At 45.9% G+C, this 13,474-nt stretch overlaps 1 protein-coding gene across 2 annotated transcripts in view; it reads left to right on the top strand.

Moving 5' to 3' along the window:
- PLXNC1 (plexin C1) overlaps window positions 1-13,474 on the top strand; it is a 138,095-nt gene that overhangs the window by 14,148 nt on the left and 110,473 nt on the right. For both annotated transcript variants that reach the window (XM_041738315.1, XM_041738317.1), the window contains exon 2: window positions 6,420-6,560. In XM_041738315.1, coding sequence (XP_041594249.1) covers window positions 6,420-6,560 — 141 coding nt within the window. The remainder of the gene's footprint in view (window positions 1-6,419; window positions 6,561-13,474) is intronic.

Below are 13,474 nucleotides of genomic sequence, written 5' to 3'. Positions count from 1 at the left end.
TGGAGTGCTATGATTCATAATAACTGGGATGGGGATGGAGTTACATGTCTGCGAGGAGGTGACATTGAATTTGAAACTGGAAAGATTAGAAAGACCCAGGCTACAAGGGAATGAAGCCTGGGGAACTAGAGGCAGCATATGCAAAGGCCCTGAGGCAGAAATATGGTAATAGGTTAAAATGTCTGAAAGAAAGTCACTGTGGGAACTAACGTGGGATGGAAGAGAGGAGATAAATGTGAAGAAGTCAGCAGGGATGAGCTCAGGAAGGTTCTGGGGAGACATGTGGGTTTTGTTCTAAGTGTTATGGGAAGGTGGTAAGGAATTTTAGGCAAGGGAGTAACATGACTTGTTTTATATTTTAAAGGATCACTCTGACTGCCGGTCAGAAAAAGATTGCATGTAGATTGACAGGGAGGGATGAGGAGGCTCTTGGAGTAGATCAGGAGTGAGATGGAGGGTGCGTGGCCTGGGGGTGGGGTATGGAGATGGAGAAGACAGGCGAAATTGTTGGCTGATCCAGCTGAGATTTTTCATGTATGGCTGTGGGGAGTGATGGAAAGAGGGGAGCTGAGGGTGATTGGTGGTGCTTTTCATCATGATGGGGAAGAAGACTAGGTGCGAACAAGGGTGGAGGCAAGAAACATCTCGATAATCACTTTCCGGTAACTCTGAAACTTTGCGACAGAGTCCAGTGGCTCTTGAGGAGGAGGATGCCATTTACTTAGTCTATAGAGATGTGGGGGAAGGAGCTTTCGTGCTTGTCAAATGATGGGATGGGGGGCACTACTGACATTTTGTGGACCGGGGCCAGGGACGCTCCACATCCTGTATCACGCAGGACAGCTCCCATGATGAAGAAATGGCCCGTCTAGAAGGCCAGAAGCTCCCTCATGGAAAAGCGTTGGTGGACTGAGAGCTTTTCAACTGTAAGAATGTAGAAAAGTGTTTGTTTGTTTTTTTCCCCCTACACTGTCAGCCATTCATCTCTTTTTGTGAATTATTTGAGTCAGATTCTTTTCATAAGTAATTGACTGAAATTAGCCACAGGGAACAGATGGAGATTTTGATGGGGGAAAGGGTGTAAAGTATGGAGAAGGAAGGATAAATCTTGGAGAGTGGAACTTTGGTGGTGGGTAGGCCTTTGAGGCTGAAGGACACTGAGGGGTCTGGAGGGAGGAGAGAGGGTGGGAAAGCAAGTGGGAACATGCAAAATTCAAACTTCTCTGTTTCCTATGGTCCCACCGCAAGCCGCCTGGTGCTCACTGGTGCCTGTGCTGCCCAGCTGGGTCCCTAAACTTCACTTCTCCACCCCTTATGCACAGTTTGAACTTTTCCTTTTGATCATTTGAGTCCCCAGGGTAAATTCTTCCTTCAGATGATCAGAGAGTTGCCATAAACTTAGAACCCAAGCAATGCTGTATACTCTAGAAGAATAAAGAAAGGCAACAGAGTCTTAATGACTAATGAAATCACTCACTTGGGTGAAAAATGGTTCTTTCCATCTCTCCCGCTTCATAAAGGGAGTTTTCTACTGATTTTCACATGTGTGGTTTCCTTTGAGCCTCACAACAATGCCATAGGCAGGGCGTATGTGTTATTCTGTCCATTTTATAGATTTGGTCACTGAGGTTCAGGGACTCATCAAAATCAAGCGGCCTGTAGGGGACAGAATGGAAGGAGTGTGTGTGTGTGTGTGTGTGTGTGTGTCCACGTTCGCCCACAAATCTTGAGTGTAGGACCCCAAGTGAGGTTTCCCAACTGCAAGTGGACCCTAGGAAGTGGTGGAGAAACTGTTTCAAAATACGTGTACAGAATACAAAGTTAACCGCCCAAGAGGCATTTTATCAAGGTATAAGAAGTTGATAGGCACCCAGTTGGTATCTTTTCCTGGCCCCACAGGAAAAGCTAAAATGGGGGAGTGTTTTAGCACCTAGGAAGGACACGACTTGACGCCTGCTGGGTCTCTAACACTTGAGGCCCCACCTGGGTGCGCAGTCCCTGCCCCCCCCCCCCCCCCCCGCCCCCGCCACTGTTCCATGATAGCTGCAGCATGGCTGTGAACAACCTGCAAAAGCCTTGATGAGTCAGGCCAGGCCATCTTTTGCATGGTGGAGCAGGACCACAGAATTGCTCTACTGGAGGGTGCCATTCACTCTAGAATACATGACCGGTGCCCCCTGGAGTTGTGCAGTACACATCAGGAATGTTTATTGGCAACGAAAGGTCACAGAAGGGTACGGCAAGGAGGTCAAGCTGTTTCCCCTTGCAGTAGGCCCACCGTGCCCGGTACACGCACGTACTCCTGCACCTTTCCTAGTACCCTTGGTTCCCCTTTGGTAGGTCGAGCTCAAGCCTCTCCCTTTTCGAAGCCAAATATTGTTTGAGACAAGGCAGCTTTTCCCTCAACCTGAGGAAACTTTCCCTCTTCGGGCTGCGGGGTAGGCGTGACGTTATGGTCAGACATGGCGGGCGGGAGAGGCAGAATGACGACTCTGAGGGGACCAAGAAAGCCCAAAGGGGAGACGAGGGTTAGAGCTCAATCAAGATTGGATTTTGTCATGAAAGGCAGAACTGGCAAAAGCATCATTACAAGACATTAACCTTGTTACACACAGACGAACAAGCAGAGGCTGGGATTCAGAAATAAATTACACATAATAAACTAGAGAGAATAGGCTGAGAGCAACATTAGCGATTATGCCCTAAGGGGAGAGAAGGGCAAGACAGAAAATAGGCCAAAAAAAAAAAAAAAAGGAGTAAGAATTATCTCTGGACTTGGGTGGGGGGAGCGACTGTGTATGTCACCCCTTTCTTGGCTTGACTCCCTAGGTATTAACTTCACTTTCATGAGGAGGTTTCTCTGAAGGCTGTCTGTCTTTTGTTTCCATTTGCTGAAATGAGCATAAGAAAGCCACTCAGAGGGCCCCTTTCTCCATTCACAGGGACTTGTCCATTTCTGTGTGTTTCTAGCACAAAAGAATCCATTTCCATTCAGCCACAGCGGCCCTTGGAGTTTACGTGAGGTCCAGGCCTGCTCTTTCCTATTTTCTTCCAGGCTCGCTATTGTAAGTGGCTGTACAATCCTGACTGTGGCCAAGGTCCTCCATGGTGAGAGGATAAGCGCTTAGCTGGTTCTTGGTCCCTCGCAGCTCAGGAAAAGCTAGACTCTAGCGTCATGTCCAACACGGCTCTCGTTGCTTGTAGTGACTTGCTTTCGATAGCAAGTAACAGATAACCCATTCGACAGCAACTGAAGCCATACCATCTGTTGTTAGTCAAAGGTTTAAGGTCGGCAGCTGTGCTCAGTGGTGCCCTCAGGAACCTAGAGGCTTTATTTTCCCCTGTGCCATGTTGATTTTCATCTTCCATCTTGGATCTCATGGAAGCCAAATTCTCTGTGCATGGTGGCCTCACACAACAGATTTCAAAGGGAGCAAGTGAGGGGAGAGGGCAAGTGGGCTCTTCTCAAGAGCCGCCTCTTATCTCAGAGGAAATTTATTCCCAGAAGCCCCTGTCCAGTGAACTTCTTCCATTTCATTGGCCCAAATGGGACCACATGGCGACCCCTCGCTCTAAGGAGTAGGAAAGCAGATACTTGGCAGTGGAGAAATGGGATTACTGTGTGGCTTGGACCAGTCATGGTTTCCCAGGCTACCTGGACAGGATCAGGGTTCTCATGGTGAAGAAGGTGGGAAGGACTGTCACGAGTGTGGTAGCAACTGTTTGTGTTTTTAAATGAGGTAATGAAAACGAATACGGGGATTATGTCTGACTGCGCACCAAACACTGTTCTGAGCTTCACTGGGACTTGCATACTCAGTCGTTGCTATCACTTCCTTTGTGTAGAGGAGGCAACTGAGTCACAGGTTAAATAACATACACAAGATTACTAAGCCAGAAAGTGAGAGGACCAGGATTAAGTAAGGTAATAAAATACTCCAAGTAGCATACAGTAGGTACATGTTACTGACACCAGCTAACATGTTATCAGCATGTGATACTTTTTACTACTAACATTACTGTCTCTTCTTCATAACCCCCCTACCAATCAGGCTAAATCATTAGCCTTATTCACCACCAAGAAAGCCAACCCCTAACAGGGTTACATAAATTATCGGGTCAGCCAGTGGGTAAGAACTGAACCTGAATAGGGACCTAAGCTCCCTGGCCCCCTCCCCCCAGGAAGTTTGCTTAGGCCAGTAGCTCCCAAATTCGAGACCACTGATTTCACGGCTCTACTACTCATCTGTGCTACTGATCCAGGACTTAATATGGAGAAGTACAATGATTACAGAATGGTCAGAAGTCAGGGAAGGACACTGGCAAACATGGTAATTTGGAAGCAATTTTTGTCCTTGTGCCTTTAGTAACTTTTGAGCCACTTCTGTGTTTTTGGCTCCAAGCAGAATATCACAGAGTATTTCATCCAGCCTCAGCAAAGCCTCCCTGTGATGTCATGGTTCTTGGGCAATCAAAATGGCCACACTTATTAAGCAACTATTGTATACCAAATGTAGGCATACACTGCTCCATTTGGTCCTTGTGGATGAATAATCAGCAACCTTTAGCCATACATTTTTCTGTGCCTTGGGATGAGGGAGAAGGGAGTCTTTCAGTCAAAGATAGCAGTATGAGAACATTCCAGATGCCCAGAAAGATGACACCCAATTCTCTGAGTTAGCCTCTCTGCGATGCTCAAATATTTAATAAGAGTAATAGGCATGGTCAGCTGACCTTAAGTTTGAACAATTCTGGTTTTATTTTGAAACGAGATGTGTCGTGTGGTTTTGTTATTTTTTTTTTCAATCTAAAGGTCATCCGATTTTTCTCTTTCTACTCATAGTCATGAGGTATCCTTATCTAAACAGTGATCTATTGTTCTGATTCTCAGACCCACAGAGATTTTTTTTCCTTAACTTCAATTCTAATAGGACAATTCCTCATCTTCCCTGACTACATGACAAGTATCTAACAGGAGAAAAAAACAAAACAAAACCCAAAAAACAAATCTCTAATGGGCTTTCCAAAAAATCTTCTTAAACTGAGTTCGCTCTGGAATATTTTATGCAAATAAGTCACTTTCTCTTAGGTTATGACATCTTTCCCTTGAAAAGTGATCACAGCATTGGAGAAATCCTTGCTACCTTATCTTTTCTTCCCAGCGCAACTTCAACAAAGAAATGGAGACGGCACTTTAAAGGCTTCAGAAATCAATTTAGTCCATGAATCCATTTACTTTAGATGTTAATGAAACTTGGTGGGCTTAAAAATAATGAATGTTTAATAAGACGTAAATTGAAAGACATAAACACTGTCAGCAATAATGTAATGAAGTTAATAAGTCTTAGCCTCCCCTTGCTCACCGCCCTTCTCCCCAAGCAGGGCAATTCTAGGAGTTACACTGAGGCTCACTGGAGTTTTTACCAGCTCTCCTATGGGCTAAGACTTACATGTGGGTTTGGAAACCTGAGTACAATTGGGAACGGAGCTCTGGCAGATAAAGTCTGCTATCACACTGTGTTCAGTAGCTACCGACAGTAACGGCTCGCTCTGGCTTCGTATCTTCCAGAGATTTGTGTAGCAAACTCAGTTTCCTGCCGTTGAAGGCAGGAAGCAGCGTGAAGCACTTCTTGCCTTTACCCAAGAGAGACCAAGACGTCTTGGTCAACACTCTGTCTGCCCTGGGTTTACAGAGGGGCTCTATTTAATGATCAGAACCAAGTGTGTGATGCTATGCGCTCAACGCTCCGGACCATGGAAATGCCTTCAGGTTGGAAGTTGAGCTTTTTGTTGCTTCTTCAAGAGCATCAGCACCACATCCAGTCCTTTTGCTTAGTTCCCCCTTTGGCTCTGTGGTTTTGTCCTACCCGCCGCCGCCCATGACCGTCTCTTTCCCTTTTTACCCTCTGAATTAATTACCCTGTCTTTGGGCCTCACATTGCATCTGTCTTGTAAATCCACAGTCTCGACTCTGCCATCACGCCCCACAGGGCGGTCTGCCTCACATCTTGGGAAGTGGCTCGTCGAACCTCCCAGGAGCCAATCCCTAGCTAAAATAATTTGCAGCAGGATCGTGCAAACCGCCAAGCACAAGACTGTCTCCCTCCCAATTCAGCAGTGGGCTCTTTCTTGGCGATAAAGTGGAACTCGGTTTCATGTATCAGCTGGAGGAGTGTTAAATGGATGGCTGGCTCACTGCTGGCAATCAATACATGTTAATACATAGTAAACAAATGGCTTTCCACGGGTTGGGCAAGCGTGGGGATCCTGCAGATCGAGCAGATAAGCAGTTGCTCCTGGGGATCTTGTCTAAGAAAATGTATTTGGGGCTCAAGCAGGATCCTTCCTAGGTGGGCCTAAGTGATTATCGCTGTTAAAAATGATCTTTTTTTCATTTGTGCGTTTGTGTGCATGTTCAGAAAGACGGGGAGCAACCTGAGAGAGTCCCACCAATCGCATCATCTACCTTGATCCATTCCGACCTGACATCCGTTTATGGCACCGTGGTAATGAACAGGACCGTTTTGTTCTTGGGGACTGGAGATGGCCAGTTACTTAAGGTTGGTTTTCTGTGCCCTTCTGCAATGTCAATTTTAATAGTGATCCATTTTGTGCTTTTACATTTATTTATTTATTATTTTATTGTTCCTGGGTTATACACAAGACCATATGAACTGCTTTGCAAACTGCTTTGCAAACTGCCCAGAGACCCTCAGAAATGACCACAAAGAGATTTCTGGAAATCTGTATGTGATAGCCTCCCAAGCCGTGTAAGGAAGCTCTGGCTGTCCTGCTTCCCAGTCATTCTCCTTCCCTTACTCATAAGCTGCCTGGGGGAGGTGAAGGGGGGGCGGTGTCTGGCCCTCAGCCTCCCCCAGGCCACCTTCCTAAGACATTTAACCTTTTGGTTCACATCTCCTTTGTAATGGAAATGTACGACGCTCCTGATTTCTTACAGCTTCAGACAGGTGAGGGATTATAAAACCTTGAAATGTAGAAAAAACAGTGCTCCTTCCCTCCAAGCCTGCTTGCCACCCATGGAGGGGTTTTGTTTTCTGCCCTTGGTACTCATACCACAGAGAGGTTAGACATACTTGGAGACTTCCCCTGACATCCTTGGAGACTCCCCCTGACTTATCTCAGAGGAGCCTTTTCTCCCCACGAATGGGTATACCACTGGTCAAGTTGGGATTTTTATTCACTGGGGGGCGGGGGGCAGTGGGAGGAGGAGACAGTAATGACTTGTCTGAAGTGGTAGAGTGGCTAGCTTATCAGTTTCATCGACAAGCATTTATTGAACACCTTCCTGTGGCCTCCATCAACATTCATAGCTGGGAACCGCACGGTTTCTGTCACCCTAGGCTGATGTCCTTTTGCCTCCCGGTAGCCAGTTGATTTACTGTCAGCTCAGATTCCAAATCGAGTACAAGTAGATATGATTTCTCAATTGATCTCCCATCGACAACTAGCTGTGTGGCTGTAGGTGAATCCCCTAACGTCTCTGAGCTTCCCGTTCCTCATCTCTAAAATGAGATTGGGCTGGACAACCCAGAAAACCCCTTCCTTTCCTGATGGCCTCTAATTCTGTCTTCTGTGCACTTATCCCCTGCTCTAGCCAAACCTATCTGTTCCCCCATGTGCATTGTGTCCTCTGGTCCCCCGCCCCCAACCTTATTCCCACTGTGCCCCCTTCTGGGATTGCTTGCTTTTTTTTTTTTTTTTTTTTTTTTTTACTTTCTCTACTGAATCCTACATGTCTATGCTTCTGCTCAGCTCATGCTCCGTCTCCTGTTTGAAGCCAGGCCGATCATGTTTTCCCCTCATCTGAAATACTCATTATCTGCCTCATTCTTTTGGCTCATTACAGATGTCTCATTTTGATGCCCAACCTCTTCACTCATGTTTGTCTTGCCTCCCCAACTTGATTTTTTTAAGCTTCTCGAGAAGGGGGTCCTGGATCCCCACAGCCTAATACAATGCTCGGTGCCTGGTAGGCATTTGATTTAATCTGTTTTCTTTGGAGGAAACCCAGTAACATATGGGAAGGAGTTTGTTTGTATACACATTCTTTTAAAATATACATTGATCATCTTTCCTGTTGTGTTAGATTTCTTTCCTGGGGAAAGGTAAACACCCATCAGTCATTCGACACAAGTTGCTTGGTGCCAGGACAGTGACACATGTGGCTCTCACCAACCTGGTCAGGCAGATTGGACCCATGAACCTGGCTGAGGAAGAAGTTGCCATCCATCCTTACCGGGGCCTCCTCACCAATTATCTCTTCAGATTGAGGATATTTTTGATGAGTTTTAGGACGAGAACAGTGTTTCCCCAAAGCTGAGCCAACCAAACTGTTTCAGGATAAATCAGAGGTGAAGGAACACAGGGCCGTAAATAGCTTCCCAGGGGATGGCCTGTCCTGTGTGCTCAGTCCAGGAGTTTGTGTGCCCCTGGCCAGTTTTCAGTGATGCTGTGGCACTGGGGGGCCTGGGGCTGGGCCAGGTGGCAGCTCGACGCTGCCGAGGAAGAGGTAGCTGACTGGCGTGCGGCTTTCCCCGGCGCCTGTGTGGTGCACACCTTCAAAAGCCGTACCTGAGGCCTTGTTTTTAGGATTCAGATAACATGGGCTGGTTGGGTGTTCTGGTTTATTTTGTGACTGCTGATGTTTGTACAGTGTTTGCCCTTGTGCCAGGCCCTCTACGTGTTCTGACTCAGCCCCCTCCTGTGAGGTAGTTACATACGACGCCCCTCTTCCCCATGAGGGACGTGAGGCCCAGAGAAAGTGGACGGTTTGCCCAAGGGACAGACGGCAGAACAGAGATTTGAATCTGGAGTGACTCCAGAGCCTGCGCTAATGTCCCTTGTGCCACCCAGAGTTTGTAATCTGTGTGCCAGGCCCGGGCAGCCATTCCCTGAGCGTTCCCTGGAGGGGGTGGGAGTGAAGGATAGGAGGCACGTTGATAGGGATCCGTGGAGGCCAGTGATGGGGGAACCAGTGTTCCCGGGGTGTTGGTCAGGGTTTTTAGAAGCTCCTGGAAGAACCCCACCCCTAGACGGAGGCAGACCATCTATCTGATTGAAGGAACAGCTAATGGCACTATAACGTCTTGGGAGTTAATCCTGGCTCCCGGCTTCCCTCAGGAAGGTCCCTTCCCTCAGGAGGAAGTTGTGACGGGTCAAGTTGAACTGACTTGGCTCCGCCAGGCTCCCTCGGACAGCCCAGGAATTCCCAAGACATCCCCTGTGTATCCCATGTACAGATTCTTGGATGCCGCCCATAAAATTACCCAGAGTCCCAAGACCCAGGATTGTGTCGATGATTGGAAGGCACAGATCATTCCTGAAGCCCTTTATTCAAAAACTTCAAGCTTCTCCCTTGCCAGACTTGTCACCAGAACTGTTAGAAGAGACGAACATTGATAGACACAAGCTTGGCTTCTTAAGCCACAGAGTGGAGGTACTAATGAGCAACGAAAAACAAAACCCAACCCGAGGCAGCCGGTGGGAGGAGGAGAAGAAAGGGGGCTTGGATCCCCCACAGCCTGACTCATCAGATTTACAATGATCAAGAGTTGGCAGCATTTTGACAGATGCCAGGCACTGTAGTATATGTCTGGTTGGATGAGGGGCAGGAAACAGCAGTTGGGGGCCAATTGCTTTTTTTTCTTTTTCTTTTTCTTTTTTTTAATCACGACATACACACATAGACACACACACAAACTCTAATCTAAGCCTCTGAAAACCTCATGGAATTTTAACATAGTTTGGTGCAACTTTTTTTTTTTTGCAACTTTAAACATCAGGTCATTTAAATAATTTTTTCTTATTGTGAAAGTAATATATGTTCCTAGAGAAGGTTACAAAGTAGCAGGGGTTGAGGGGAAAACAGAATCCCCCCCCCAAAAAAAACCCACCCCACCTCTAGTTCTATTATGTAGAGGCAACTGTTGGCAGCATTTTAGATTTTTTTTTTTGCGCATAGTTGAGGTCAGACTCTATCCAATTTTACATCCATTTTTCCCCCCTTCAGTTAATGAAGGAAAAATGCCAGAATTAAAATGTTACGGCAGACCCTTTGTAAACAGTATTTTTAAATAGCTGTGTCATGTTCTATAATGTGGAAACTTGACATTGGTTGGGCTCAGGCTGAGCTACTCATTCATTTTCTAAGTGTCCTTAAGGACCCACGCTGCTTCCAGGTGATCTTGCACCACCCCCAAAGGTAAGATTTTGCCGGGAGAAGTGGAAAACCGAAAAGACTTGGCAATGTGCGAATGCCTTCGCTGCCCTCTTTCTCCTGCCTTTATTCCTAGGTCCCTTTGTAAGATTTTAGAAAAATGGAAGGAATTCAGAACTTGAAAGGGTCCTTTTAACAGTGTATCCTTCCTCTTTAACTTTGTGAAGTGTGATCCAAATGGCTGTGAGATGGGTTTTGTGTCGTCACTCTCCCACCAACCCCCTCCCGGTCTGCTATTTCCTCATTTTACTTCCCTTCTGAACAAGATTGCATGCTGTACTTTCTCAGTTGTCAGCGTCTCCTGTGAGATCAGCTGAGCGAGGATGGTCACACTGAAGTCAGCTTTTGGGGACTCACATGTCACGTGTTGCAAGCCCGCACGCTGCAGAGTGCGCACCCAGTCTTATAGACACACGCTGAATCTTTGTCCAGACGGTGGCACAGCCTATGGTGGGCTTTGGATTCCTTTGAGCTGACTGTTGCATATAGAAAATTGTCCTCATTTCAAGGGCACAATTGAATATTTTGAGCTTTTCCAGGTGTTAAAATAAGTAATAATGGAATATGCATGAAATTTGAAATTTGTGACTTTATGCATGCCCATTAACCTTTCCTGTAAGCATAAAAGAAGAGGCAGCAGCCGAGGCATAGTAATAGCTAACATTTCTGAGCTCTGACTTCTGTGCCAGGCATTAGAACCAGTGTCTGCATGGGTCAGCTCGCTTCATCCTCGCGAGGCAAATAGTGTTACCATCCCTACTTGATAAATGAAAAAAACCCGAGGCTCGCAGAGATGAGGTAACTTGCTCAAGGTGATTGGGACTAAAGCAACCTGTCCCCCAACCAAACTGCACTGACAATTAACATGCAGTGTGCAGAGCTTGGTAGGATGTGTGGGACTGTTTTTGTTTTGTCTTTTTACATTTTCTTTCAAAAATTGGAGTGTCTGGGTTAATACCAAGATGCAAGTATTTGAGGTTTTGTTAGAAGGGGCTTTGGCTTCTGTGGTTTTAGTTTGTTCCTATTTGGGGACAGCATCTGGCAGCCCAGCACAGTGCATACTTCTGTATTAGAGGAAGGCAGCAGAGCCTCCTCCTCCCAGGGCTGCAAGTAGCTCATGGGAGCCTCTGAACCTCCTGTGGGACTTCAGCTTTTCCCCCATGGGCTCTTTGAGAGCAAAGGTAGGAGATCTGTGTTCGAGTTGATTTTTGGAATGGCTCTCGCAGTGTTGGGTTCCTCCAACATCCCTAGGACTGAAGTAGGTTTCAGGGTACAGAAGCTCCATCCTGCATGTCCCCTCCCTGTGTCCAGCAGAGAAGCACTGCTCTCGCTGCTTAGAGTCGGGACTGGCTAGCCATGTGGCCCTCAAAACTCTAATCCTCCAGGTGGATTTCATTTATCCAGACCGTGGAGCAAAATTCAGACCAGTTCCAGAAAGTTCTTCTGTATTCTCACAGATATTTGTAAAACGTGTGCACCTGAAGTGTGCCTTGATTCTGGTTTGGAAGTTTTCAAATGAAAAAAAGACCTAACAAAAATAACGAAATATTTTATAAAGACAAGCTCTATTTTTATTCCCATGGAATGTTCAAGTAAGGGAAAGGAAGCCGAGCAGAACCTAGGACAGGACCTGGGACTGGAAGGTTGGTGTGGTGGGGATGGCTGAGCTGAGGTAACAGGCCAAAAAAGTCAAAACAGCAGGCAGTGTCAAAACTTGGAAATGGCTTTTCAAAAAAAAAAACAAAAACAAAAACAAAAACTTGGAAATGGCCTCCGTGACTGGCTGTATAGGATATCCTGTGAGGCTTGTTCAAGTTCACCTCCATCTCATTCTTTCTAGTTTGTGAGTTTGCAGGGACTTCTCAGTTTAGAACTATTACTGCCTTGTAATCCACAGCCCAGAACTTGTGGTTCAAGCTGTACTCTTCTCTTACTACTTTACACTGAAATAAGTAAATTGGAAATAAAAGAGGAGTTTGCCTTCATCTTGATATTTCACCTTTACTACTAATGACTGAAGCACTTTAAACACTGTTGGATAATTACCTTCCTTTCTCGTGTGTGCATGGTTTATGTCCCCTTCACAACATTTTAAAGAAACTATTTATTAAGAGAAGAAGATTGGCTTGGTTGCCCTTTAACTGGTTAGCCCCACAGAGTTGAGGCGTAAGGGAAGAAATTTGGAGTATATTATATTAGCTTTCTTGACTACCCATGGCTTTTCCATTTCATGGTAATAGTAAAGAAAAAAAAAGAATAATCTTTTAATTTTTCTCCTCCCCTCCCCTGCCATCTTCCTCACCAGACTATCTTTTCCGTGGATGGTGTTGAACTTGTAATGTAACTGTGTGGTGTGGAAGTCTCACACACTGCACATTTCAGGACTGGAGTTGGGAGGTTTTTGTATGCAACAAAAATCCCAAGGCTAGTTAATAGCCTACCATGAGACTTCAGGAAGATGTCAACAGAAACAATATGTTGACACAAACTGAAATTCTCCACCAGGGAAAATTTGTTTTCTACACAGGCTTCAGCTGGAAAAATCTGAAGAGCCCTATAAAATCTTGAATGCTAATAGAATTGTTTTTCATTTAATAAATATTTATTGGGTTACCTTTTATGTGTCAGACGCTATTCTGGGTGCTGAGGATACAAAAATGAATAAAACAGGCAACCCCCTTGCTCTCATGATGGGAAGAAAAAGACAGGAGATACATAACTGAATTAATCAGCAATAAAGCCATTTCAGACAGTAGGAAGGGTCCAGAGGAGGAAACAGACTGATGGGTAGCAATGACAGTGGGTTGAGGTAGAAAGGCAACCAGGGAAAGCTGCTCAGAGGAGGTGATGCCTGAGAATCGAAGGATGAAGGGGTAAATGAGAACACGCGTGGCAGAGGCTAAGGTTGACTTCGGATTAGATCGATATTAAAGGGATATTCTGGAAACAAGAGCTAAAAATCCACATCATGCCCAAGGAGTGTGTGTGAATTGGATGAGTTTCTTCTATACAAAACTCAACCCATTTTGGGTTTCTGTGACTCACTGTTACTTCCTGCATCGCTTCACGCATTGCGTTCTTTCTCCAAAGCTGCCCAGCTAAATAAACTGAGCTGAGGAAGGAACATTTCCCGTGCTCCGGTCCTGCTGGCTGGCTTCTCTGTGTTGATGTTGACACAAATTTTGCAGTTAGAAGATCCAAGTGTTGCTTTGATGCCTCTCAGATGGGCTGGGGGAA

This window comes from Vulpes lagopus, chromosome 23 (genome assembly GCF_018345385.1).
Source record: "Vulpes lagopus strain Blue_001 chromosome 23, ASM1834538v1, whole genome shotgun sequence".
NCBI classification, from domain to species: domain Eukaryota; kingdom Metazoa; phylum Chordata; class Mammalia; order Carnivora; family Canidae; genus Vulpes; species Vulpes lagopus.
Note: the sequence above shows the minus strand (reverse complement) of the source record. Positions and strands in the feature narration are given on the sequence as shown.